General features: G+C 43.1%; 2 protein-coding genes and 1 long non-coding RNA gene across 4 annotated transcripts; 2 read left to right on the forward strand and 1 right to left on the reverse strand.

Moving 5' to 3' along the window:
• Positions 1 to 3,017: 3,017 nt before the first annotated feature.
• Positions 3,018 to 19,208, forward strand: OTOS (otospiralin). 2 transcript variants are annotated; one of them, XM_064666982.1, is made up of 5 exons: positions 3,018 to 3,127; positions 3,293 to 3,670; positions 16,074 to 16,164; positions 16,501 to 16,527; positions 18,602 to 19,208. In XM_064666982.1, the coding sequence occupies exons 2-5, from the start codon at positions 3,647 to 3,649 to the stop codon at positions 18,784 to 18,786; spliced, it is 327 nt and encodes a 108-aa protein (XP_064523052.1). In that variant the 5' UTR covers positions 3,018 to 3,127; positions 3,293 to 3,646; the 3' UTR covers positions 18,787 to 19,208. The 2 variants fall into 2 exon arrangements, with proteins under 2 accessions (XP_064523052.1, XP_064523053.1); XM_064666983.1 differs by lacking the exons at positions 3,018 to 3,127; positions 3,293 to 3,670 and adding an exon at positions 15,445 to 15,765.
• On the reverse strand, positions 5,268 to 19,501 carry LOC135419957 (uncharacterized). Its single transcript, XR_010433226.1, has 3 exons — positions 19,383 to 19,501; positions 17,395 to 17,548; positions 5,268 to 8,573 (listed from the first exon to the last, which is right to left on the reverse strand). It is a non-coding gene; the product is annotated as an uncharacterized LOC135419957 (long non-coding RNA).
• Positions 19,471 to 21,974, forward strand: COPS9 (COP9 signalosome subunit 9). The gene is made up of 3 exons (XM_064666984.1): positions 19,471 to 19,602; positions 19,674 to 19,746; positions 21,669 to 21,974. The coding sequence occupies exons 1-3, from the start codon at positions 19,540 to 19,542 to the stop codon at positions 21,704 to 21,706; spliced, it is 174 nt and encodes a 57-aa protein (XP_064523054.1). The 5' UTR covers positions 19,471 to 19,539; the 3' UTR covers positions 21,707 to 21,974.
• Positions 21,975 to 22,469: the final 495 nt, after the last annotated feature.

The following is a 22,469-nucleotide window of genomic DNA, read 5'->3' on the forward strand; positions in this document are numbered from 1 at the left end:
TTCATGCATTTGGTTTGCCTTTAGCAAAAAAAAAATAACAACATTCCAATAACACAATTTCCAGAGAGTGGTATTTCCCCATTTTGAACAGCTCTCACAGCCATCTCTTCCTCCAAGGGGCAGTGTGAGCCTGAATTAATTACAGCTCCACCCTCACACCCACTGGGCTCTCTGGTCCCAGTCCAGCCAAGCACTGGGAGAATATGATTCTGGCCAGGTTCTGTGAGCCGACTCGCCAAGTGCTGTGCTGAGCAATGTCAGAGGCAGCCCCATGGAGGCTGAGCCCTTTATATCTCTAGAACATCTTGCAGCCTTCAGAAAAAAGGCACAGCTGTATCAAAGAGGCCAATGTTTACATATGGAGATGTATGTAAACTTTAAAATGTAACCCCATGAGCCTCTGTAGGTTTGATGTACCCTCGCTCGCCTTTTCTTTTTTAATAAGCAATATTTAAAATATTAGCTGCCTCAGAGTTGATATAAAAATAACAGCTGTGCCTCTTCCAGATGGGAAGGAAAAAACATGCAAACGAGCTCACACACACAGAGTGAAAAATGCTTAATGTTGAAGGATTTACAGTCTGCATGGCTGGGTCCTCCTGTTTCATGCAGATGAAAATGGGCATGAGCCTGATGATAAAAGCATTAAGAAGCACGTGAGAACAAGAAAAAGGGAGAGAGGTGGGCCTGACTCAAAGCAAAGGCAAAAAGCACTGACACGAGGGTGGGCTCACATGTATGAGCTGATGGCAAAGGGACAGCAGTTGGAGTGGTCTGTGGAGCAGCTTTGGCTGTTCCGACTGAGTGGAGGGCTGAGGGAGGGAGGTGTGCTGTGGTGGGGATAGTTAATCATGTCTGAAGTGTTCTGGAGAGTTCAGGAGTGGATTACGTGTGTCAGGCTCTGGCTCCCCTGGCAGTTTGAGAGGGATTAGGAATTGTGCTGGCTCAGGCAGTGAGGAGGTGATGAGACTTATCTCCCATACATGTGTTTTCGATAATGAGGGGAGGAAGGACACTGGGGACTGGAGAGGAAAACAAAAGATCTTTGTCCTTGGGCTAAGCAAAAGGAAGGCTGAGCAGTGACCTGGGACATTTCATACAAAGGATGGAAGGGTATTCCAGCAGGTTGTTCAGCAGGAGTCAGAAACTAATGTAGCAGGTTGGTTATGCTGAAAAAGATAAGTTTGTGGGTTAGGGTAATCTTTGCAATACCTGCTGGTGGACAGCCTTGCCCCAGGCTGGAAGTGGTGAAAGGAGCAGAGACACTGGCAGGGATGTAGAAACAGTGGGAAGCACACAGTTTACAGAGGAGCCCAGGCATTGGGCTGGAAATCAGGAAACAAACCTAACAGATACATCACTTGACAGATGGCCCCATTTGTTAAGTAGGGTGAGAAATGGGTTCCCCCTATTGCTTTTTTGTTTTGCCCTGATGGCCCTCTTTCTTCTGGATCTTGGGCATGGCCAGCCTGCAAAAGCAGTAATCACCACTTGTTAGCAGTCCGCATTTTGGGGTGCTGCTGAGGGGAGCACAGGAGGGTTAGTGAATGCCCCATGTGAGGCCAAGACTGGCTCAGGTGTGTATGTGTGTGAGAGTGAATATGCTCTAGCAAATGTATGATGAATGTTGCTCTGCTGGATTCTTAAGTACTTTAGATTGGTAAGTAAATTAGGCCTAGGAATGAGTGACTGTTGTGCTCCAGTAAATCCTGTATGAATCTTTTGTTAAATTGTTTAAATAAGGTCTTGTTAAGTACTGTTAAAACCTTTAGGCCTAAATTGTTGGTCAAGTCTGGAGCTAAGTTTGGCAAGGGGGTCCACTCTGAACCTTCTTACTCGATGGGAGGGTCTTGCTTATTCCTTTGTATCCTTACCCTTTTCCCATTCCCAGCCTCCAGGTAGATAATTTTTTGTTGATTTTAGTTTCAGATTGATTGAGTTAGGTTTTAGTCCAGTTTTTCTCTGTATGCTTTAACCATCTAGTAAGCAGTAGAGTGAACCTTACCAGCAAAGTCTCTTGTGCCTTCACTTTAATATTAAACCTGCTTTTGCTGATACCTTTGCTAGTGACTCTTTGAGCAACCTAAAACACTCATTCATGACAGCTGTGCTTCACATGTGCTCGTACAGGAGTCACCTTTATCAGGGACCGTCCTTTGCTGAAGGAAAAGGAGAGCAGAGCTTTGGGCAACAGCTGCTTTGCACAAAAATGGGTAAGACAGTGCCCATGAGAAGGGAGGTTTGGCATGCACTGCCATCCCATATGTTGCTCAGACTAGGAAAATCAGAGCACTGGCAAGAATCAAGCATTAAAGGAAAAATGCCTGCCTTTTTCTCCCAACACCACCTGACAGTGCCTGCCCACTTTCTAGAAACTGTCCCAAGTGCTGCCCAGCTGGGTAAAACAAGCCACCACACGCCTGGCAGCTGCAGTACTTTGTAACCTTTGCCTTCTAGTGCAGTTCACAGACATGTGCCTTGGAAAGCTCACAGCAGGGATCACAGACAGCAAAGGTTGGGCCACACGGAGAAATCACCTTGATTCGGTCCCCAGACAGCATTTTTAGTCTTTATTCTTGTCCTAAGCTCCCACCAACAGTATAAGCCACAAGTCAAGGCAAATTTAAAGTTCAGCATGTTTTAAAGAGTTTAAAGATAGATAGGAGTGTGATTTTAGATTAAATGTACTGAAAAACATGTAAGTACCTTCATCATTTTCCAAGATCACATGGAAACATATTACCAATACAAGGAGCTGAATCTGTGTTTGCTAAGGGATGCTTAGGGGCTTTGCCGGGGGGATTGTCCTTATCCTTGTTCTCCTAACTCACCTATTACCTCCTTTAGCAAAATGTCAGTAGTTTGTTTCTTTTCTCTTTAACAGACAAACACGTTACTGGGGGCCTGGGGGCATTGATATACTCTAAAGGCGCTGAGCAGCTTCACCTGGAGCCTCCACCCACATCCCTACCCATGGTCCTAGGAACCATTTAAACTCAGCCCAGGGCTATAAATCCTAGTCTCTCTGTTGTGAGATTGCTAATCTTTAGCTCTCCTAGAGGTATGACTGTTCCTGCTCTGTAGTTCCTGCTTGTATACTTGAGACATTAATCTGTAGCAGCCTGCGGTGAGTCACTGCTCAGTACTGCCTCCCTATAAAGGCAGAAGGAGCCTAACTGGAGGGAGCAGGGGGCTTGGGAATGTGGCATTGGGTTTTCCTCCTCTTGTTGCCATAAAGTTGAATGGTATTTGCACAAGAGATGTAAAATGCTCCTGATTTCATTTTGTATAGGAAGAAGTTGTGATATATCCTTCAATCACAAACGAATTCTGCTGAGATGGGGTTATCACCTTTGTGATTTTGGCCCTGGTTTCTGCTGATCTGATGCAGCTAAAGTTTTACCCTGATTTTATTCAAGCTGCAAGCGTGGTGGCCAGCAAAATGCTAAATCAGAGAAAAGTCTGAACGCGTGCCCATGTGAGCAGACTGTGTCTGCAGAGCGGAGATCCCGGGCCGAGGACAGGAGAGGGAGCCGGAGCCCCGCGCAGAGCCCTGGGCCGGGCTTTGTCCCACCCGCGAGTCTCCATCGCCCCCGGCTGCAGCTCTCCCGACTTCGTGCGGGCTGTGTGACTCCGCAGGGATGAAATGAAGGTCTGTGCCAGGACCCCGGTAAGGCTGCCTTGGCTATGCGTACGGTTTAACTTCAGTCAATGCTGACAAAAGTGGCATTAAATTGAATATTAAGTCTGAGCTGTCAGTCAAGTTCAGGTGCGAAGTCGTGTCAAACAGGGGCTTTGGGGTATGATCATCAAATTATAAGCTGCATAGCAATAAATGCTGCAGCCAAGAGCTGCTTACCCTGTGTTTAACTGTTGAAATAAGTGTGAACAGATGCACTTTCTTATTGGCTCTTAAGTGTGATTTACTTAAGTGCAGAGCTCCTCCTTAACTCAGGTTTGTAGATCTGACCTTCACAGTTGCCTCTAATACATCTGAAAGTGGTTCATTTGAACTGTGCTATGTCTAATCACATTATAGTTGTTTTGTTAATTGTTTTGTAACTATCCAAATCTATTTGCTGTGTCTCCTTTCAATTGCTTCCAGGGGCTACTATTATCAGGATGATCAAGCCAGTTGCTGGCAGGAAAGCTATCTGTTCACAGGAACAGGAAATATATAATATTTTCAGTAAAACTGACTGTAAGAACAACAACAGGGCCAGCCTGGGAGCTCACCTGGCCCAGCAGCAGAGGGTATCTGAGGAGAGTAAGACACAGAGCAAAAGTGCAGCACTGCTTGGTCAGAACTATCTTTCATAGCTCCAAATCTATTTTCTGAGCCAGAAGGGTCAGATACCACATGCCTCTAAAGTTGGAGGTATTCACCCAGGTACTTAATTTTACATTTATTTTTATTGGCCGTTTTGTTATTCAGCTGCTTGGTACTGTGAGATCCTACCTGAATTCTCCTTGTCTGCCCTGGGCTTTACTATCCTGGCTAATGCAGCATCATCAAACATTTTTGGAGCTTCTGTATTCATGAAAAGTGAAGCAAAGCTCAAAGGAAAGAAAATGAAGCTGTGAATACCTGGAATATCTAGGGCAATTCACACCTGTCTGAGCAAATCATATAGTCCTGGGAATCTCTTTTTGACCTGTATTATTTGGACCACATTGCTGGAAGAAGTAATCAAACATTTGTATTTCTAGTGATGGTCTATATATCAGTGTCATTGGTCGTCTATATATCAGTGTCATTGGTCGTTTCTGATGTACAAAAGTGTTGCAGCCCTGCAGAGAACATTTTGTCCGCTCAGCCCAAGGGTAAAGCACTTCAGGTGCAGCTGTAAGTGCTATTTAGTTTTTAAATAAGTTCTTACGGTGCTCTGCATGCATGTGCTTTTGCCTATTGATTAAATAGGAAAGATTCTGTTTTTTTAAAACCACTTACATGGGGTTTTTTCAGTGGCTGGAGGATTACAGATTTTTCTCTGTGTGTGTGTGTGTGTGTGCAATAGCAGTCTAATATAGCTATTGGGAAAACAAAGGCATCCATAAGCTTGCTTTTATGTATTCCTTTATCTTTGCTTCTAGTTAATCAACAAGGAAGGCTGAATTGCTCCACAGGGGTAAAACAGCCCATTAGCAAGGTCCCACCTGAAGGCAGGCTAGCAGGGCTGGCAGCTCCAGGAGTCTTCCCCATTGTTATGATCTGCTTAAATATTGCAGAAAGAGTTTTTAGATTCGAATATTCCCTTGAGCAAAATTAAAACTCATACAAGTTATCTGTTGATACCAAAACTGTTTTTTAGTAATTGCTAAGAGATGCAAAGAGAAAGAGGAAAAAATAAGAAAACGTTGGAAAATGCTAAGATTACTTTTAGAAGCAGAGAAAAGATACCACCAAAACTACCTTTTCATCCGAGCTGGTCTGTAGGGTGGGGGGGAGAGAGAGAGAAGCAGTTTTTTGCCTTTTTTTTCTCTGGTCTCTGCCGCTTTCGATGTTATCTCTTTAGCTGCAGGGGGTCTTAGTTCTCTGGAATGCAGCCAGGCTGTGGGCCTCGCCGCTCACACGGGGCTGTGTCCCAGACTGTGTGGAGGTCTCGACCTGCACCTCTCGGCCCTCAGAAATACGGTCAGGGTGGAGAAACTCACGTGGGTGGCACGGTGGATCTCAGTCCACTTCAAGATGGCAGAGGTCCAGTCTCTGGTGATGGCAGGCAGCTTACGGTGGCAGAAGAAAAGGTGAGGGCGAGGCAGAGGAGAGATCCTTAGCTGCTATAGCCAATTCTCTCTCCCACTCCTCTTTCCCTGCTTTTCCCAAACTTTTCCTCATCTTTTATAGTGTTCCGAGGAGGTTGTGTGTGGTTTCTTGGCACGTAGCCCTATTCAGATGTTCGCAGAGATATGATAATCATGAACAATACCAGGATCTTTTGGCAGGAAAACTCCAGTGGGAAAATTCTGGTGAGGACTTCTGGTGGAAAACTGACACAGAATTTTTGGTAGGAAGTTTTTGACAGGCAGAAACAATGGCGAAACGTAATTTTTGGCATTTGTATGTTATCTGTCTGTTATACTCCACCCCGTGGTTGGACATTGTTTCTCGGCACATCAAGGTAGTTTTCTTCAGTGGTGGTAATACGAATATAGCGAACAGAGGGGGAGAAAGAAACAAGCAAGCGGTCTATCATGCATTTAACTAGGCCAATGCCAGTAATTAGGAACAAAATTCCAATGACAATTGCTATTCCAATTTGTGCTATCCATTTTCCCCATCCAGTGAGTCCAAAAGCCTCTAGGATGTTGGTAACCCATGTTCCATCTAACACTTCTTGCGGTTGCATTGCATAAAACAAATTTCTAGTGTGGTTACTTATTTCTTTCATTGTTGTTCGTGCCTCCTCAATGGAGGTTGAAGCATTATAAATTGTTACACAGCATTCAGTTTCTGATAAATTTAACATTCCACAAACACCTTGTTCTTTTAACAGTAACATATCTAATGCTAACCTGTTTTGCATTGTCATTTTAGTAGTTTGCTGGACTTGAGTGTTTGATTCTCCAAATGCATGTTGTGTCCAATTGCTTAAAACACTTAATTGCCAGGTAATATCTTCTAATACAAATTGGTGTCTTTTTTAAGGTGACATAGGGGGTAAAGAAATTCTCAAGAAAAAGGGATGCTTTTTGCCAGGTGGTGTAATAATCTGGAAAATCAACTCCTTTAATTGCCCATTCTGGCCTTTGTGTTGATTTTGGAGAGGGAAAAACACTGCGATGATGACATTCTTTAGACCCTTTAGTAAAAGTAAAGGCACGTCTGGGGCAAAGAGAGGGAATTCCAGGACTACACGTAAGTCCAGCATGCTGCTCTAATGACAAATGTGAATAAAACTTTCCATCAGAGCATCCCCAAGCCATTCCCAGAGGGGCTATATATTTTGCAGTTTTACAGTCAGTATTGTCTGCATGGTCAAGGATGGTGATTTTTGGTTTAGTATTTATTGGAGTACCGTGGATTGGGTAGTGGGTATAGGGAACTCCACAGGGATTAAGAAGATATTTGTAGGTCGAGTTACAGGATTCATCCTGATTTCCCCAGCCTTTATAAGGGTATCTCCAACAAGTACACATATCTCTTACCAAAGTTCTAGTTCTGAGTGAAAACCATGTTTCTGGAGGATCTCCTGGTCCTTCTTTGCATGTTATAACCTTTGAGCAATTGAATAAAGAACTTTCTTCTACCTGAGGCACGGTAAATTTGGGTTCTGTAAATTTGGATTCAAAAAATGCTTGTACAGACCATGCCCACATTAAGTTTTTCTGGTTAACTAGAGTTATATTTGTTACGTTAGGAAGTTGTACACACCAGGAAGGACTAAAAACTGTGGCATGTTTTACTTTCATATACATCTGGTGAGTATAATGGGTCAAAGAGTGGATCCCATGTGTAAATAAGGCAGGGTTGTCTAGCATTATATTTCTCAAAGGTTATTATTCCAGGTTTAAATTCACCTTTACTTGATGTAATAGACGGGTGAGGGGATTCAGTTGGAGATAAGATGGTTATATTTACCTTATTGTTTTACAATATTTGGTGCGTGACATCCAGTCTTGAGTCATATTAGGAGATGGGGTGTAAGTTTGCTAAAGGCCATGTACTATAGGAATATCTTTCCAGAGTATTTGGGCTCCATTGGTCTTGTTGGTCCACTTTTTGGGTGGGGCAATGGGGCTGTCACACTAGCCATGTTAAAAACAAAGGATAAATTCAAAGGTATCATAAAAAATCGCAATCCTTGTTCAGCAGACTCTGGTAAAGTTACACATAGACCCTGATCGGTATGATTCCATATTTTTGCAAACCCTTTGACTAGTTTCCAGGCAAGGTTCCTTTGATTTTCACTTTTAACAGTCTGTTCTGCTGAGCACACGTACAAGGTGAGTAACCATACAAACATAACTAACAAATTATAACTACAGTTACCAGTAAACTGAACCATAGTCCAAATCTGAGATTATTCATTCACAGTTCTGAATACTTTTCTCCGTTGGGCAGTTACCTGTAAAAGAAAAGAAAAAGATCTGTCTGGCCCCTTTTAGGGCACAATATTAAAATGTAGGAACAATCCACCGAGAGCTTATTTTGTGTTCTTTGCCATAAGCATCTTTTGCTTTCCAGGTGTATATGTTCAAGGGAGTGGTGAGTACCATTGGTACAGCTCCTACAGAAGGTAGTTCCACTAATATAGGTTGTCCAGGAAGGTAAGAGGGTTTCTGATTACTCTCATGTTTTGATGTTGCTGGTATCAGAGAGGGAGGCTGTGGATAAAAAGCTCTGAGTCTGGGACAGCCATTTACTCCCCATCTGTCATTCACCATTTTTACAGCATCCCATAGTCGCTCAGTCCAGTTGGATTTCTGAGGTTTTAGAAATCGTTTAAGCAGGCCATTTGTTCTTTCCACTATGCCATTTGCTTGTGGATAATATGGTGTGTGAAATATCCACTGGATTCCTTCTTCCTTGGCCCACTCCTGGACGATGGCAGCTGTGAAGTGTGACCCGTTATCTGATTGGATAAATACAGGTTTTGGGAAAAAACTGAACCACATTTTAAGAGCTTCTAGAGTGTTTGTACTGGTTGCTTGAGGGAAAGCTTCTTCTTGCACTAATCCTGACCTGACTTCCACTCCCACTAACACATACTGTTTTCCTTCAGACTTTCAAAAGGGTCCAATATAGTCTATCTGCCATGTGTCCCACAGCCCTTTTCTGTCTCTGATATGTAACGGGGGTAAAGATACAAGGACTCCCTGAAACAACATCTCAGCCTTGGCCATATTGATCACCATAACTGGTCTACTCTGGCCTCAAATCGGGAGGCCTGGAGACACACCATCTATAACGCAGCTGTCTCCTTTGAGAACAGACACAGGATCACCCTCGAGGAAAAAAGGCAATGCAGAAAGAACCGTGCATTGCAGAATACACCATCTAAGGAGTCTTTCTGCTGTGCCTTTTGCAATCGGACATGTCTGTCACGTATTGGCCTCATAAGCCACCAGCATGCCTGTAGCAAATGTGGATAGAGCCTTCCCAAATCTTCGTTCGCGAAGCCTAGCCATGATGATGTAACGGGGGTTGTTCTAAAGGATGACGCTCGAGTTGGTTCTGCACTGTTCACATGAGGATATGCAGGTGCAGCACATCTCTCGAGTTACTGGCCACCCCCTGCTTCCTGCTTCTCTGTATAGGTCTTGTGCTCCTGTGTGCTGTCTCTTTAAATGCAACCACTCTAACAATCTGTCCCAGTTCTCTGCGGGAGTTTTTACACTTAGAGGGGCTAATCTGGCTAGTTCATCTACTTTGTTGTTCCAGCGGCTAGCGGGAGTTTCATTTTCTTGATGAGAGGCTACCCATCCGACTAAAAAATTCCCTTTCTTTGCTATAGCAAGAATTTCTTGCCCTTTCTCTTTTTGCCAAACAGGGACTCTATTCACTTCCCAGGCGTTTTTGTCCCAGAAGGGGAGCCACTCAGTACACCCTTTGAACACAGCAAAAGAATCAGTGTAGACATATACAGAGTCAGAGGTTTCGGCTTCATGATTAAATACACTCCAAACTGCTACTAATTCTCCTACCTGTGCACTGTCTTCTCCTTCAGTTATTATTTTGTCTCCTGTATGTACCTGTAAAGCTACAGCATGATATTTCCAAACTTTACCTTCCCGTTTAGCTGAGGCATCAGTAAACCACACATTCTGCAATTGTTCTGAGTATGGGGGTGCTGCTTCAATCACAGAAGGTGGAGAATCAACTGTGCTATTTAAAGTTACCTCATCTTGTCAGGGAAGATTTTTGCAAGTTCCCTCTGTTACCTGAAAAATGGTGCAATAATGTTCAATTTGAGCATACCATTTCCGAACAGTAGCTCGCTGGGCCACCCCGTCAGGGGGTGGGGTTCCTGTCAAAACAGGCTTGATGACCTTGAAGGGTCCCCTTAAAATTAGAGGTTGCTGACGGACAATTTTTTCTGTTTCAGGAAAAGCAATACTCACCACAAATAAGCCTTTTTTTCCAGATAGAATATCGTTTTTCAGCATCTTTGAAACTGCGTGAATAAAACCCTATAGGCCTGGTGGGACCATCAGGTCCTTTCTGCCATAAGTGTATGGACAGTCCGGAGCTTGCAAATCCCCACTCAATTTGTACTGTATCGGTAGGGTGTATGGGGCCTAATGAGTGGTATGTGTTGGCCTCAAAAATCAGGAGTTGTAGGGCTTCATCGTGAAGGGGGGTCCAATCCCACCTTGCTTTTTTCCACAATAAATCATGTAAGGGCCATGCAATTATTGAAAAATCAGGGATGTGTTTTCTCCAAAAAATCAGCAGGCCTAAAGCATGCTGCAAATCTTTTTTATTCTCTGGTGTTTTAAGTTGGTCTAGGCAGGTAAGTGTGTCTGGGGGAATACAAACCATTCCTCCCTTCCACCAAATTCCCAGGAATTTTACGTCTTGTGAAGGAGGTTGTACCTTTTCAGGAGGGATATTCCTTTTTCTTTTAAATCTCCAATAACTGGAGTGATTCCTTCCCTTGCTCCCAAGGGTAAGGGGTAAGGTTTGACATTGGTTACTAGGGAGGGAAGAAGAGCAGGGGCAGGACTTAGTAAACACAGATGCGGGATTTCTTTTCCAAAAGCCCATATGTTTCCTTCCTCATCAGTCCAAGACCTTCTCTTCAGGAGGTCTAGTCCCAGTAAATTGGTAGGAAGTTTACCCAAAATCATTAGGGTTTCAACTGCTTTCTCCTCCCTTGGTAACCAGCATCTTACCTTTGCTGTTATCTGGGGTTGTATGTTCCCAAAAGCATCCGCAACAAATATGCCTTTACGTGAGGGAGTGATTCCACATGCAGATGCATCTTCAATTTTCAGGGCAGATACCTGAGCGCCAGCGTCTATCAAAAAAGTTACAGGAGTTCTGTGGGGACCAATAGGAAAGGTTATTAACAAATCTCCTTTGGAATTTTTGGTAAGCCGTCTAATGTAAAACCAGCCTTCGTCCCCCAGCTTACCTACTGAGGACGAAGAGAGGAGTTTCCTGTCACCTCCCCTTGCTGTGACCCCTCCAGGGCAGGGGCTGTAGCAGGGACAGCTTTCAGGGATTCCTCCTTTACTGGCCATTCTTGAATTAATATCTCTAATTTATCTGTGGGTTGGCCATCCATTAGGACTTTGGGATTCCTTTTTGCAAGCCCACAATCCACAGGGCATTCCTTTTTTCCCTGTATCCCCCAGTGTTAGTGGGTCCTCCTTGTCCAGAGGAGAATGTTACCTTTCTGAGTCTTGCTGGAGTACTTTTGCATTCTGTGCGCCAAATTGATTTAGTATCAGTAGTAACTGAGGGTACTGGACCATATTTTCTTCCATAATTAATTAATGCCTGTGCCACTTATCCCCAGGTCCACATCTTATTTTCTCCACGGTAACAACTGGGGGTTAAAGCTGCTTTTAAAGTGGCTGCAGTTCTTTCCCCTTTGGTGAGGCTTTCTACTTGTCCTTTTAGCTGAATGCCAAAGGGCTTCATAGCCTCAGGGAGTCCCCTGATAAGGGGAATCATTCTTTCAAGGTCTACAGGCAGCATCATAAGGGATTCACGTCTTGGTGCTAATTCCCTATCATACATCATTTGTAAACAAGCAGCCTTTTGAACACTTTCTACAATCTGATTAACATTTCCCACTATAGCCAGAGGATCTCCCCTTTCTAAGGGGTTAAGTCCTCCAGCCCAATAGGCTGCTCTTTGGGTAAGGAACCAAGGTGCAGGGTTATCTCTTGTGGTCAGGAAAACTCTGGCTCCCCAAAATCCTTCAGCCTCTTTTTCTGATAACAAAATTTGATCAGCCCCAGTAAGAGAGACTCTCCAAACATACTCAGACTCTTTAGGAGTTCTGCTATATTCCTTTTTTAATTTAGCTAATTCAGTTGCTGTATAAGAGACTTCTTCTGTAGTTATTTGAGGTGTATCGTCATCCGAGCCCTCATATGTGTATTCTGTTTTAATTAGGGGACGGAGAGACACCAACAGCTTTTCCACTTGATCACGCAAAGGTTTTAAGTCAGAGAGAGGGTATATTTCTTTAGATGACTCCAGTTCTGACTCCCTTTTTCCTTCTCTCATTAATCTTGCATACAGCTCCTCTCAAAGCACATGGGCTGTAGCCCTTTCATTCCTTATCTCTTCCTGGAGGACAGTGGCAGTAGCCGCTTGTTCCTCCAATGGCATCTGCAAAGACAACCAATTCTTGCAGTGAGTTAACCACTTTCATGTGAGCTTTTTGCTGCTGTTCTTTGTTGTTAATTGCAGTTATTACAGCTGCACCTAACATTGAACAAATGATAGGTTTTCCTTTACCTTTTCTCGCCCCTGCCTGCAGGGTAGAGATTCAATCAACAACTGCTTGAATATTACACCAATTATCTTGTGCCATTCCATTCCCGGAAGAGATGGCCTGGCACCAAATTCATCTAACAGATTAGTAAGAGCTTGCACATTATGTTACATGTTACCACATATTCGCTGTGATCTTCTCTAGAGAGCCCCTCTTAAAAGTTACAGCAAATTTCCCAAAGTCTCGCTCCTTCCTCTGGAGAGTTACCTCTTAAAAAGTTACCTTAAAAATTTGGAGCGATCTTCTCCAGAGAGCCCCTCTTAAAAGTTACGTTACAGCAAAACCGGGGTGAGCTTATCTGGGGGGCCCCTCGTAAAAGTTAATTTCCAAAATTTCACCCCTTTCTCCCCAGAAAGCACTAAGTTACAATGTGCACATTAACTTCAAAAACAAAACAAAACAAAAAAACCTGAAAAATAACTTGTAAAGTCAAAAGTCCTTAAGTCACACAGTCATAAATTCAAAAAAAAAGAAAGGAAGGAAGGTACCTTACTCTGATTGTCTTATCACAGAATGATCGATCATAAAAATTAGCAATTATCATGTTTTGGAATAAACAGTTTTGCTTCAAGGGAGATCCTGTCTGTGACACCAATACCCATCGAGTCACACAAACAACTGTGCTGCCCAAACTGCATTCCCTTATTCCCAAGGGAATGTCCTCTGTGCTCTGATTGATTTATGTCCCTGACACAGCTCTGTGTAGTATTTTCTGGCTTTGAGAGCCATCTACAAAAAGTACAGATTGATCATGGATCCTCCTGGGATGGGTGGGTAGGATAAACCATCAGCCCCTTCTCTCATGTAGCAAAGCTTTTATGAATCAATGCCCTTATCTAAAAAACTCCATGCAAACATTAGAGTCTGGCACCTGAAGAACTTGCTGCCAGCAAAAATAAGTGCTTTGAAAAAAAAGTAGAACAGTGAACTTCTTTCCAAAATGAATAGAAATTAAAACACTGGACTCTCTCAGCACTCTTAAGTGCTGTAGTATCTACTGCAGATAGAAGAGATTGTATCCCCTGATGCAACTGTTCTCATTGCTAATTCTCATCCCTCTTTTTATAATTTCCTAGACCTACTTTAGCATGGAAACATTGGGAATTTATTTTCATCTCCAATATGTGCACTAGCAAGTGGAAAACTTGGATTTTAATTAAATTGTGTGTAATTGTTAAAAGACTGTCACACAGTGTCAGATGGGTGAGCCTCCTAGTTCTGGAATGGGCAACTCCAAGCTTCAAAAGACAGAATAAGAAGGTGTAAAGGAGATAGGTGTAAAGGTGTATGTCAGCACAGAACCTCAATAGCTATGTGAATCCTCCCATGATAATCCAGTGCTGTAGCAAATCATGTTGTGACCAGAGTGACCCTGAATCTGATAACTTCTGGGACTTTGTCATTCTCCTACAGCACCATTAATATCTTGAGGGTAGAGCTGCAGGATGTGGCTGCAGCAGAAACATCATTATTCTCCTTTGTCATCATCCAGAATATGTTATCTCACCTCCCACTTGGAACTCCTCCTGCTTATCAACTGCCAAAACCAAAAGCTACTGATGGATATGTACAGAAGGAGCTTCATGGTAATTATTCAGTTACAGGTGATGACTGTTTTCTGTGTATATTAGTACACCTCAGTTCTTCTGATTGTTTATTGGAAGAGGATATATGGACTAGGCAGCGAAAGGGAAAGTTTGGCTCTGCAGGCAGTGCTGGTGGATGAACTTGGGTACATCTGCACCACAGGACTCCACTAAGCAAGGGAAGTGCCACAATCCAGGGGAGTGGGGCAAAGGTGCCAGCAGAACTTGGCTGATGTAGGGACCCTTCCTACAGGCTTAGGAAATATTCACCAAGAGGATTAAAGCCTTTCAAAGATGGAATAGATTCTGCCTTCATAATATTTTTCTTTTCAGCCTCCACAAGAGTTGGCACAGCCTAGTGTGCTACAAAGCACCCTTTTTTCCCTTGCTCAGAACATCCTGAATTAATTCTTGGCAGAACTACCTAACTCTGTGCATAGATAGGAACAAACTCCAGCAAAGCTGGGGCCTCCTGCAAGGCCATTCACCTGGATCTCTCCCCTCCAGGGCTTTGTGAGTATGGAGACTTTCTCTGTACTCCTGTGGCAGATGGGTGGATGTGGTAGAGCAAGAGCACCAACATCAACACACACACAGAGTTAGGAAATGCAGGTGTCTAGAACTGAGACAGAATGATTTTGTAGATCATAAAGGCAACTGAAAATGCCTAGTGAGAGGGCACAGCTCAGATCAGCAACTGTAAGATCAGATCTTGCAGCAGGAACGTGCACAGTGAGCTCTGCACTGGTGTTTCAGTAGCTCCATTCAGCAGAGGAGCCCTCTGGAAATAGCTGCCTGGTTTGGCAAGATGACCTCAACAGCCACGTCTTCAAGGAGCACAGAAATCCCCACATTTCCCATGAGTCATAGGACACACTCTGTTACACCTTAGGCCCTTGACCCCACCCACTGCCATCAGGAGTTTTGTGATAAAAGAAAATCAATCAAGATGTCCATGTCAGCTGAGTGTTCTCCAAACTCTGTCTCCCCTCCAGGCTTCTGAAAGCACTGGATCCATTCAGCAACCTGCATAGGCTGGAGCCCAAAGCACTACTTGGTGTTGGCAGAGGAATCTTTCCAGGAATTCAGTTTAATGTGAAAATGCATTTCAATGCACCTTAATGACCTTCTGAAAGCACCTGCACCACCAGCATGACTGAGGTCACTGGGGACCTCCTGCTTTACTTAGCATAACCCAATGGATTTTAGTGGGCACTTGGTGCCCGTGTACACTTTAAGGTCCAGGTTTTAAGGATTCCAAGTAAGAACATAAAGCAGCGGCAAGCATTTGTGGGGTTTGTGACTCAGCTGGAGAGGGAATTCCATATCCTTTTAGTAGTTTGCTCAAATAAGGTTTTTGAAAATCTATTTTTATAGAGAAAGAAAATCCAGAGGGCAGGAATGGTAGCAGTGAATTTGCCTCTGGATTTTCTCCGTCTGGCTTCAAAAAGCAAAAGTGTTATTGCCAAAGTTGATTCTGATTTCCTTGCAGAAACTGTCCACTGTCTCTTCCATGGACAGTGCTGAAATATAATGCAAATGTGAGCAGTTAAAATACCTGAAGGCAACAAAACCAGATTGGTGCAGAAAATCAGTGACGTTTTCCCCCTACCCTTCCTTACTGAGCACTGCTATTTTACAGCAGTAGAAATCCTTTTGGAGTTTCCTAGCTGACACAGAGCTCCATATCTTTACTACTGCAAGAAGAAGAAAAGAAGAGAAAGGTAATTTCTAAAGTGAAAGTAAATTAGCCACCAAATAAAACATTTCTAAAGACACTTAATTTCATGTCAGTTCAGAGGAGCCTTTTGGATTTATGCCATCTTAAGGCAAAATATTAGTACATGCTTCAGGATTGCCGGTCTTTTAATACTCTGTGTTGCAGTTCAGAAGCTGTAAGGAAATGTAATTGGATCTTGTTATGGCTGAATTGATAATTAGACTTTATTTTGGAATGTATTCTTCTATTAAAAGAAGAAATAATAGACTTTGCATGATTATTAATGTATTGTAATAATCCTCAATTATACAGATTACTTTTCAGAAACACGAGCATTATCTTGCAGAAACGATGACATTTACTGGCTTATTTTTCTTCTGCATGCTGATGAACATGCTAACAGGTAAGATTACTGCTGAATTTATCCTTGTTTATGTTTTCAAGTAGCCAGAAATATTTCGTTATGAATACCATATCCTCTATTTAGTATCACTTGTGCATTAATCATAACTATTCTGGCTGTTACTTATAAGTATTTGGTTTGTAGCACTGAGTGACTGCAAATGGGGAATTTCTTATTCTACTGTTCAAGAAACAAAAATCCTTTGGCTAAGCAGAGGGTCCTACATGGGCATTAACCCTAACCCCTGTCATCTTCTGGCTACACGGGAAACCTTTTATTAACAGAAAGTCTTTCTGTGCACGAGCTGGTACTAATGCGTTTCCTCTTTATTCACAGATGCCCGATCCATCCAGGATGGAGATGGTAATTCCTAATGTATTTTTATTTGCTTTGTATCACTAATAATTAGGAGAGTAATTTGTAACTCCCAGACCTGATGCCTAGCAGTGACTTTGGCAGGAACGCTCACTAACCTCAATGGGCTGTGGAAGCGCTTTCATCTAGTTCTGGTGGAGAAAGAAGAGTGAACTTTTAGAAATGTCTTTAAAATTTATTAAAAGCTGAAATATTAGTGTCTAATAATAGAGCTAATATACTTAAAGTCTTAAAATTAAAAGGGACTATGGTCAAGTCACTAATTCTGTTGTACAAAATCATAACTGGAAAGCACCAGACTTGTTAGTGTATCAGACATCTGAGGATTTTGTCTGTCCTGAACAGTAATACTATATGTGCATCTGGTTATTGGCAAGAGATACTGGCCTCCACAACATAAAGCTTAAAATTTACAAATTGCCACAAATCCAATTACAGAAATATTGGACTAAATCCCTTAGCAAAGCTACCCTGTGGTTCATGTTGCTTCATGTGATTAGTCCATTGGATTAGTGTTTGCCTTTGATTAAATAAAAAACCCTCAACACCCTAATGATGTTTACACTGGCTTGCTGATGATTCTATCAGTTAACCTCTCTTTGGCTTTTCAGACAAAATTCTGTCTGGAAACAAAATTGGAAAGAAGTATCTACAGTAATCAGGTACTGCTATTGCTGGTGTACATCTAAGTTAACCAGCAGGACAGCCAGGAGCATGTCCAGTGCACAGATACAAATATGCAGATATGAACTGTAGAAATACCGAATAAGGTCTAATATTAAGTTATAATTCAAACCTGTCCCCCTATACCCCAATCTATTTCTTCATAGCTCTAAAATATTTTGAATGTATCACCTGCGTTTGTGTACAGCAAATACTTCTGCAGCAACCTTCTGAGACGGTCAGAGAAGCGTGTGTCAATGTGAAAATACAACCCTCTTCAGGCAGTGTTCTGTTGCTCTCATTACCAGCAATTATGGTTTTCTTTCACACTAGACCAAGCAGCAGCCTGCAAAGTGAATCTAAGGTCAGCTGGTATTAACAGTGAGTTCTCCTCTGCAGATAGCACTTCACTGGTTCATTTGTTTGGTTATGTGCTATCTGGGCCTGTGTACTGCAAACTTTACTCCATAAAATTAAGCTCTGACAACAGGATTGTTGAAGGCTCTTAATTCCTACTAAAGACCCTGGTCCCAAGCTGAGTGGAATGGCTCCCATTCATCTAAATAGGCTTTAAATCAAAACAAAATACTAGATTTAGCTTTGCTGCACAGAAAGAAATTTGTAACTATGTGGTCTCAGCTAGTGTTTATATGTTATATATGCTTCTGTGTTTGCCCAGATTTGGGCCCAAGGGTGGTCAGCTTCTGCATTTTCAGAACTGATTTTGTTTTCCTGCTGAATTTGAAACTGTTTCAATGAGTATACCACTTTTTCTGATATTCCTAGAGCAGGCACAAATACAACAGCTGTCTTCCAGGCAGCAAAACCTTTCCTTTCCCTTCCCTTAGCCTGTTTCCTACAGCCCTCTGAGAAGAGGACAACTGCAGTCCCAGGCAATGTCAGGGAAGTATGGCCTTAGTCCTGGGGAGCTCTGTGGGCAGAGCGGGCAGCTGCAGGGTCAGAGTATAGATGATGGTGCCTTATTTCTTATATTTTTATATTGGGCAAAACAAATTGTGTGGAATGAGAAAAAATGGCTTTCAATTGCAACCACTCTTTGCCTTTAAATAATCAGCAGCCTTCTAGCAATTAAATCAGCCTGATGAATTCTTGAATTGCCCTAGATGTGGATGGTGTGCCTTCATTCCTCCTCTCCATCTTGTCCCACTCTGTCACACTAGTGCATCAGGAGCAGGGAATACTGGCTTCATCTTCTACAGAGTGAGGGATGGAGAGGGGTCGAAGGCTCTCCCTGCCTCTCTCCTGCCAGAGGAGCCCATAAGCCCCATTAGGGAACCCAGAACCCCAAACCATATTGGCTCCCAGGACCAAGCTTTCAACAAAAATGCTTTGTATTACAGTAATCTGCAACATTTTATTTTGGTTGTTTTTTTTTAAGATCTGTACCAGGAAGCTGTAACCTTGCCATACTGGCCTTTCTCATCCAACGATTTCTGGTCCTACGTGGAATATTTCCGGACCTTGGGAGCCTACAACAGGATCAATGAAATGGCCAGAGCTTTTTTTGCCCAGTTCCCTTTTGGGAGCCACCTTGGCTACCACGTGCCTGACCACGAGCGCTAAGTGCCTCACTCAGCTTTGCTAGAGCCAGTGCTGAGGTGTTTGGGTGAACACCTGTCTGACAGCAAACATACCTAGGCTGCCCTCAGCCACCTCGTGATACTCACTGCAGTCACACACGGCATTTCATGCTTCAAATTAGTTTCCTTTTTACAATTTATGGGTGCCAAGGTGTTAGAGCGAATACCTGCCAGTGAACGCACCTGGGCTGCTCTCAGCCACTTTGTGATACCACAGCCATGCACAGAATTTCATGCTTTAAATTAGTCTCTTTTGTACAACTTAGAGGTGCCAATAAATGCAGCTGGGCTGGCCTCAGCCACTTAGTGATACTCACTGCAGTCGCACGCAGCGTTTCATGCTTTGAATTTTTTACAATTTATCCTTTCGCGTGAAAACAATAAACTCCTCCATTCTGCTGCACAGTTTTGGGAGCTTTTTTTACCCATGATGCTCACAGCGTTGACTCAGGAAACCACTCTCTGAGAGTACAGGAGTCGTGTATGTACAGGAATTATCTGGCCAGTCCGCCCGTTCTGGGGGCTGCAAGGACCACCAGTTTAAACCACAGCTGCACCCTCTGCAGGGCAGTGCCTCACCTCAAGCCTTGGCCCGCCACAGGGGGAGGGCGGGGTGAGCAGAATGGCGGCCGCCATTTCCCTCCTCGCCATGGCAACGGCGGCGCCCCCGCCCACAGGGCGGCCACGAGAGGCGGTTCCTCCTTGCCCGCGGAAGTGACGGCGCAGAGGGGCCGCCATGAAGCCGGCGGTGGACGAGATGTTTCCCGAGGGAGCCGGGCCGTACGTGGATCTGGACGAGGTGAGGGGTGAGCAGGGGGAGCCGTCGCCGTGCCGCCGTGGCGCGGGGGCGCTCAGCGGCTGCTTTCCCAGGCAGGGGGAAGCACGGGGCTGCTGATGGACCTGGCCGCCAACGAGAAAGCTGTGCACGCCGACTTCTTCAATGGTAAGGACCGCCGCCGGCTGGGCGGGGGGGTTGAGGAGTGTCGCAGCGAACCTCGCTTCTCGCTGATCTCATATCTTCGGTGCCTGGTGGCCGCTAAACTCACTAACTACATCTCTGGTGAGCGATGTAAGAGCGCTTCAGTGTTAAATAATGCAGGCGGGAGCGGTAAAATGCGTGGTTTTCCTCTCGTGGAAGTTTTGGTATTGATCACCTCAAGGAAAAGTACCTTTATCTGTTTGCATAACAAGTAACTTATATTAAACTGTGCAAATAGATACAACAACGTGGAATGGACTTCAAAAAATTGTGTCTGGGCACTACATAGGTAGTTCATTAATCTCTTAAAGTATGTGTGCATATGTGTCCGAAGGAAAATAAACCACTGTTTTTAATGCAGTTTCTGCATTTGAAAGTGAGCTGTATGCATATAGAATCATAAGATGGTTTGGGTTGGAAAGAACCTTAAAGATCATCAAGTTCCATCCCCCCTTCTGCTATCCCAGGTTGCGTCCAACCTTGCCTTGAACGCCTCCAGGGATGGGGCAGCCACAGCTTCTCTGGGCAACCTATGCCAGGGCCTCACCACCCTCACAGTGGAGAATTTTCCCCTGATATCCAATCTGAATCTACTCCCTGTCAGTTTGAAGCCATTCCCCCTTGTCCTGTCATTCCAAGCCCTTGTAAATAGTCTCTCTGCTTCTTTGCCATAAGCTCCCTTCAGGTACTGGAAGGGTCCAATTAGGTCACCCCAAAGCCTTCTCTTCTCCAGGCTGAACAATTCCAATTCTCTCAGCCTAGATATAAGTAGAGACAGCTGCTTTGAGAGGAAAGAGCTACATATCAGGCCACTTAGTGGTAGAATATAGAACACTGCACTTGATTACTAAGGGTTTTTCTATGCTTCTTCTCAAGAAGTATGTTTAGACATTCCAACAGGGAGTTTCAGATACATTATTAAATCTGGTTGCTGTAGTGGTGTTAATATCACAAACTGGTATTAATTCCAAAATAAAGTAGGTTTCTCGTGGTTCTCAACATTTAGAATGCAGGAGAAAAAGGAATTTTCAGTTATACTCTCAGGAGTGGTGAAGGAGCTAGCTCTGTGTTGGAGCCAGCATATTCAGGAGCAGGTATTTCCATAAAGTTCTACCATCATGGTATTATATTCCATTGGTATTTTAGGACTCTTCTAAATGAGGATTAATCCTCAGTTTATTGTATGGCACGTAGACTGCCTTCTGTAAGAATAAGGGCTTGTATTCACTTATGTTGTTAGTTTATGCTCAATATACAAAGAAGATACAAAGCTGAGTAGTTAAGAGCACTTTCCAAAGATGAAATGTAGCCAGCCACATTTCACTAGTCTGAAATGAGTTCAGAGAGAGAAATGTTATTAGCACCTTCAAAGCAATGAAATGTTTTTAAGGAAGGGACTTTTAACAGCAAATCCCACTTGAGAATGTCAGTCTGCAGCATTTAGAGGTGTGCCTGGATGCTGTGACCTAAAGCCACGATTCTGCAGGAGTGTTTACATCTGAGACTTGCTGCATGCATAAAGCTAGCACTTGCTTTGTTCTGGGCTCAGGGAATCTTGCTTGATCCTCTCTGTGATGGCTACTTAATGCCATTATAAAAGCCCCTTCTTTTAAGCTTAGCTTTCATGAGTTTGATTGCACAGCTTGTATTGTACAAGTGGGGCAGTTTAACTGTGCATGACAGAGAACATGTCCATGGGTTTGCCTACCTTTGCTGTCTCTTTCCACCCTGATTACATTTCCAGCAATAGATGGTGCAGTAACTCTCATTCACTTAATTCATCTTTATTTCTGTTTTTAATAATGAAGTACTCTACTTGAGTATGTGCATTTCTAACAGTTGAAACTTTTAAGGGTAATTTTACCTTGTCTTATTTTTCTAACTAGATTTTGAAGATCTCTTCGATGATGATGACATCCAGTGAACTTGGTTGTCCAGCTATGCAGTGCTGAGATGTGGATTTTTCTCTAGGATCACCTGTGGTGTCCATTATTTATTAAAGTAATCGAAATGGGAAAATCACAAGCCGGGGGGGGAAAGCTGTATAAGCTGCTCGGGGAATATGAAAACCAGATGGTTAAAGATAACTAAGGAGGGAACTGTGGAATGTTATTTCTAGGAAGCTGTGCGTAGATTTCTGTGGAAATTTTATTTGCTGATGTGCTTATTGAATAAAATACTAAAAAAAACTCTCCTTCACTCTGGGTTATACTTTTAAAGTAGATATTGCTGTGTTCTGAGCTCCCTTAGAGAATGATTTTTTAATTTTATTTTTTAAATAGTTCACTGTTACTTTTGGATATTATATAAAAGATACGTGGCAGGGCGCATTGCTGCCTAGTAAAGTTTTGTTTGTCCCACAATAAAGGATTATCTTGGGATAAGATGGTTGCTTGTTCTGAATAGTCCAGTTCATTTGTTGGTCACACTAAGAGCAGTGTAAGTGGTCTTCTGTTTCAAGACATCAGTACTTCACTTTTAATTTAGGAAGCACAGAAACCAAAAGTAATTTCACCTTGATATTTTAAGCAGAGAAGTGTTCTGACCCTGGACCATGGGAATGCTTGGATTTAAAAATATAATTTAATTCCTGAAATTGTACTTTATAGAAAGAAAATAATTTAGGATTCTTTTCTCCTGCAGCAGGTAGTGCAGTCGTTTGTACTCAGAGGTAAGTGTATATGAAT

This window comes from Pseudopipra pipra, chromosome 10 (assembly GCF_036250125.1).
Source record: "Pseudopipra pipra isolate bDixPip1 chromosome 10, bDixPip1.hap1, whole genome shotgun sequence".
NCBI classification, from domain to species: Eukaryota; Metazoa; Chordata; class Aves; order Passeriformes; family Pipridae; genus Pseudopipra; species Pseudopipra pipra.

Bases quoted from the DNA above. Each gene is read 5' to 3' on its own strand.
- OTOS (XM_064666982.1), top strand. From the start codon at position 3,647: ATGAAGGTCTGTGCCAGGACCCCG. The intron at 3,671-16,073 runs GTAAGGCTGCCT...TCAATTATACAG, and splicing joins AGGTCTGTGCCAGGACCCCG to ATTACTTTTCAGAAACACGA. The intron at 16,528-18,601 runs GTAATTCCTAAT...TTTTTTTTTAAG, and splicing joins ATCCATCCAGGATGGAGATG to ATCTGTACCAGGAAGCTGTA.
- COPS9 (XM_064666984.1), top strand. From the start codon at position 19,540: ATGAAGCCGGCGGTGGACGAGATGTTTCCCGAGGGAGCCGGGCCGTAC. The intron at 19,603-19,673 runs GTGAGGGGTGAG...CTGCTTTCCCAG, and splicing joins CGTACGTGGATCTGGACGAG to GCAGGGGGAAGCACGGGGCT. The intron at 19,747-21,668 runs GTAAGGACCGCC...TTTTCTAACTAG, and splicing joins GCACGCCGACTTCTTCAATG to ATTTTGAAGATCTCTTCGAT.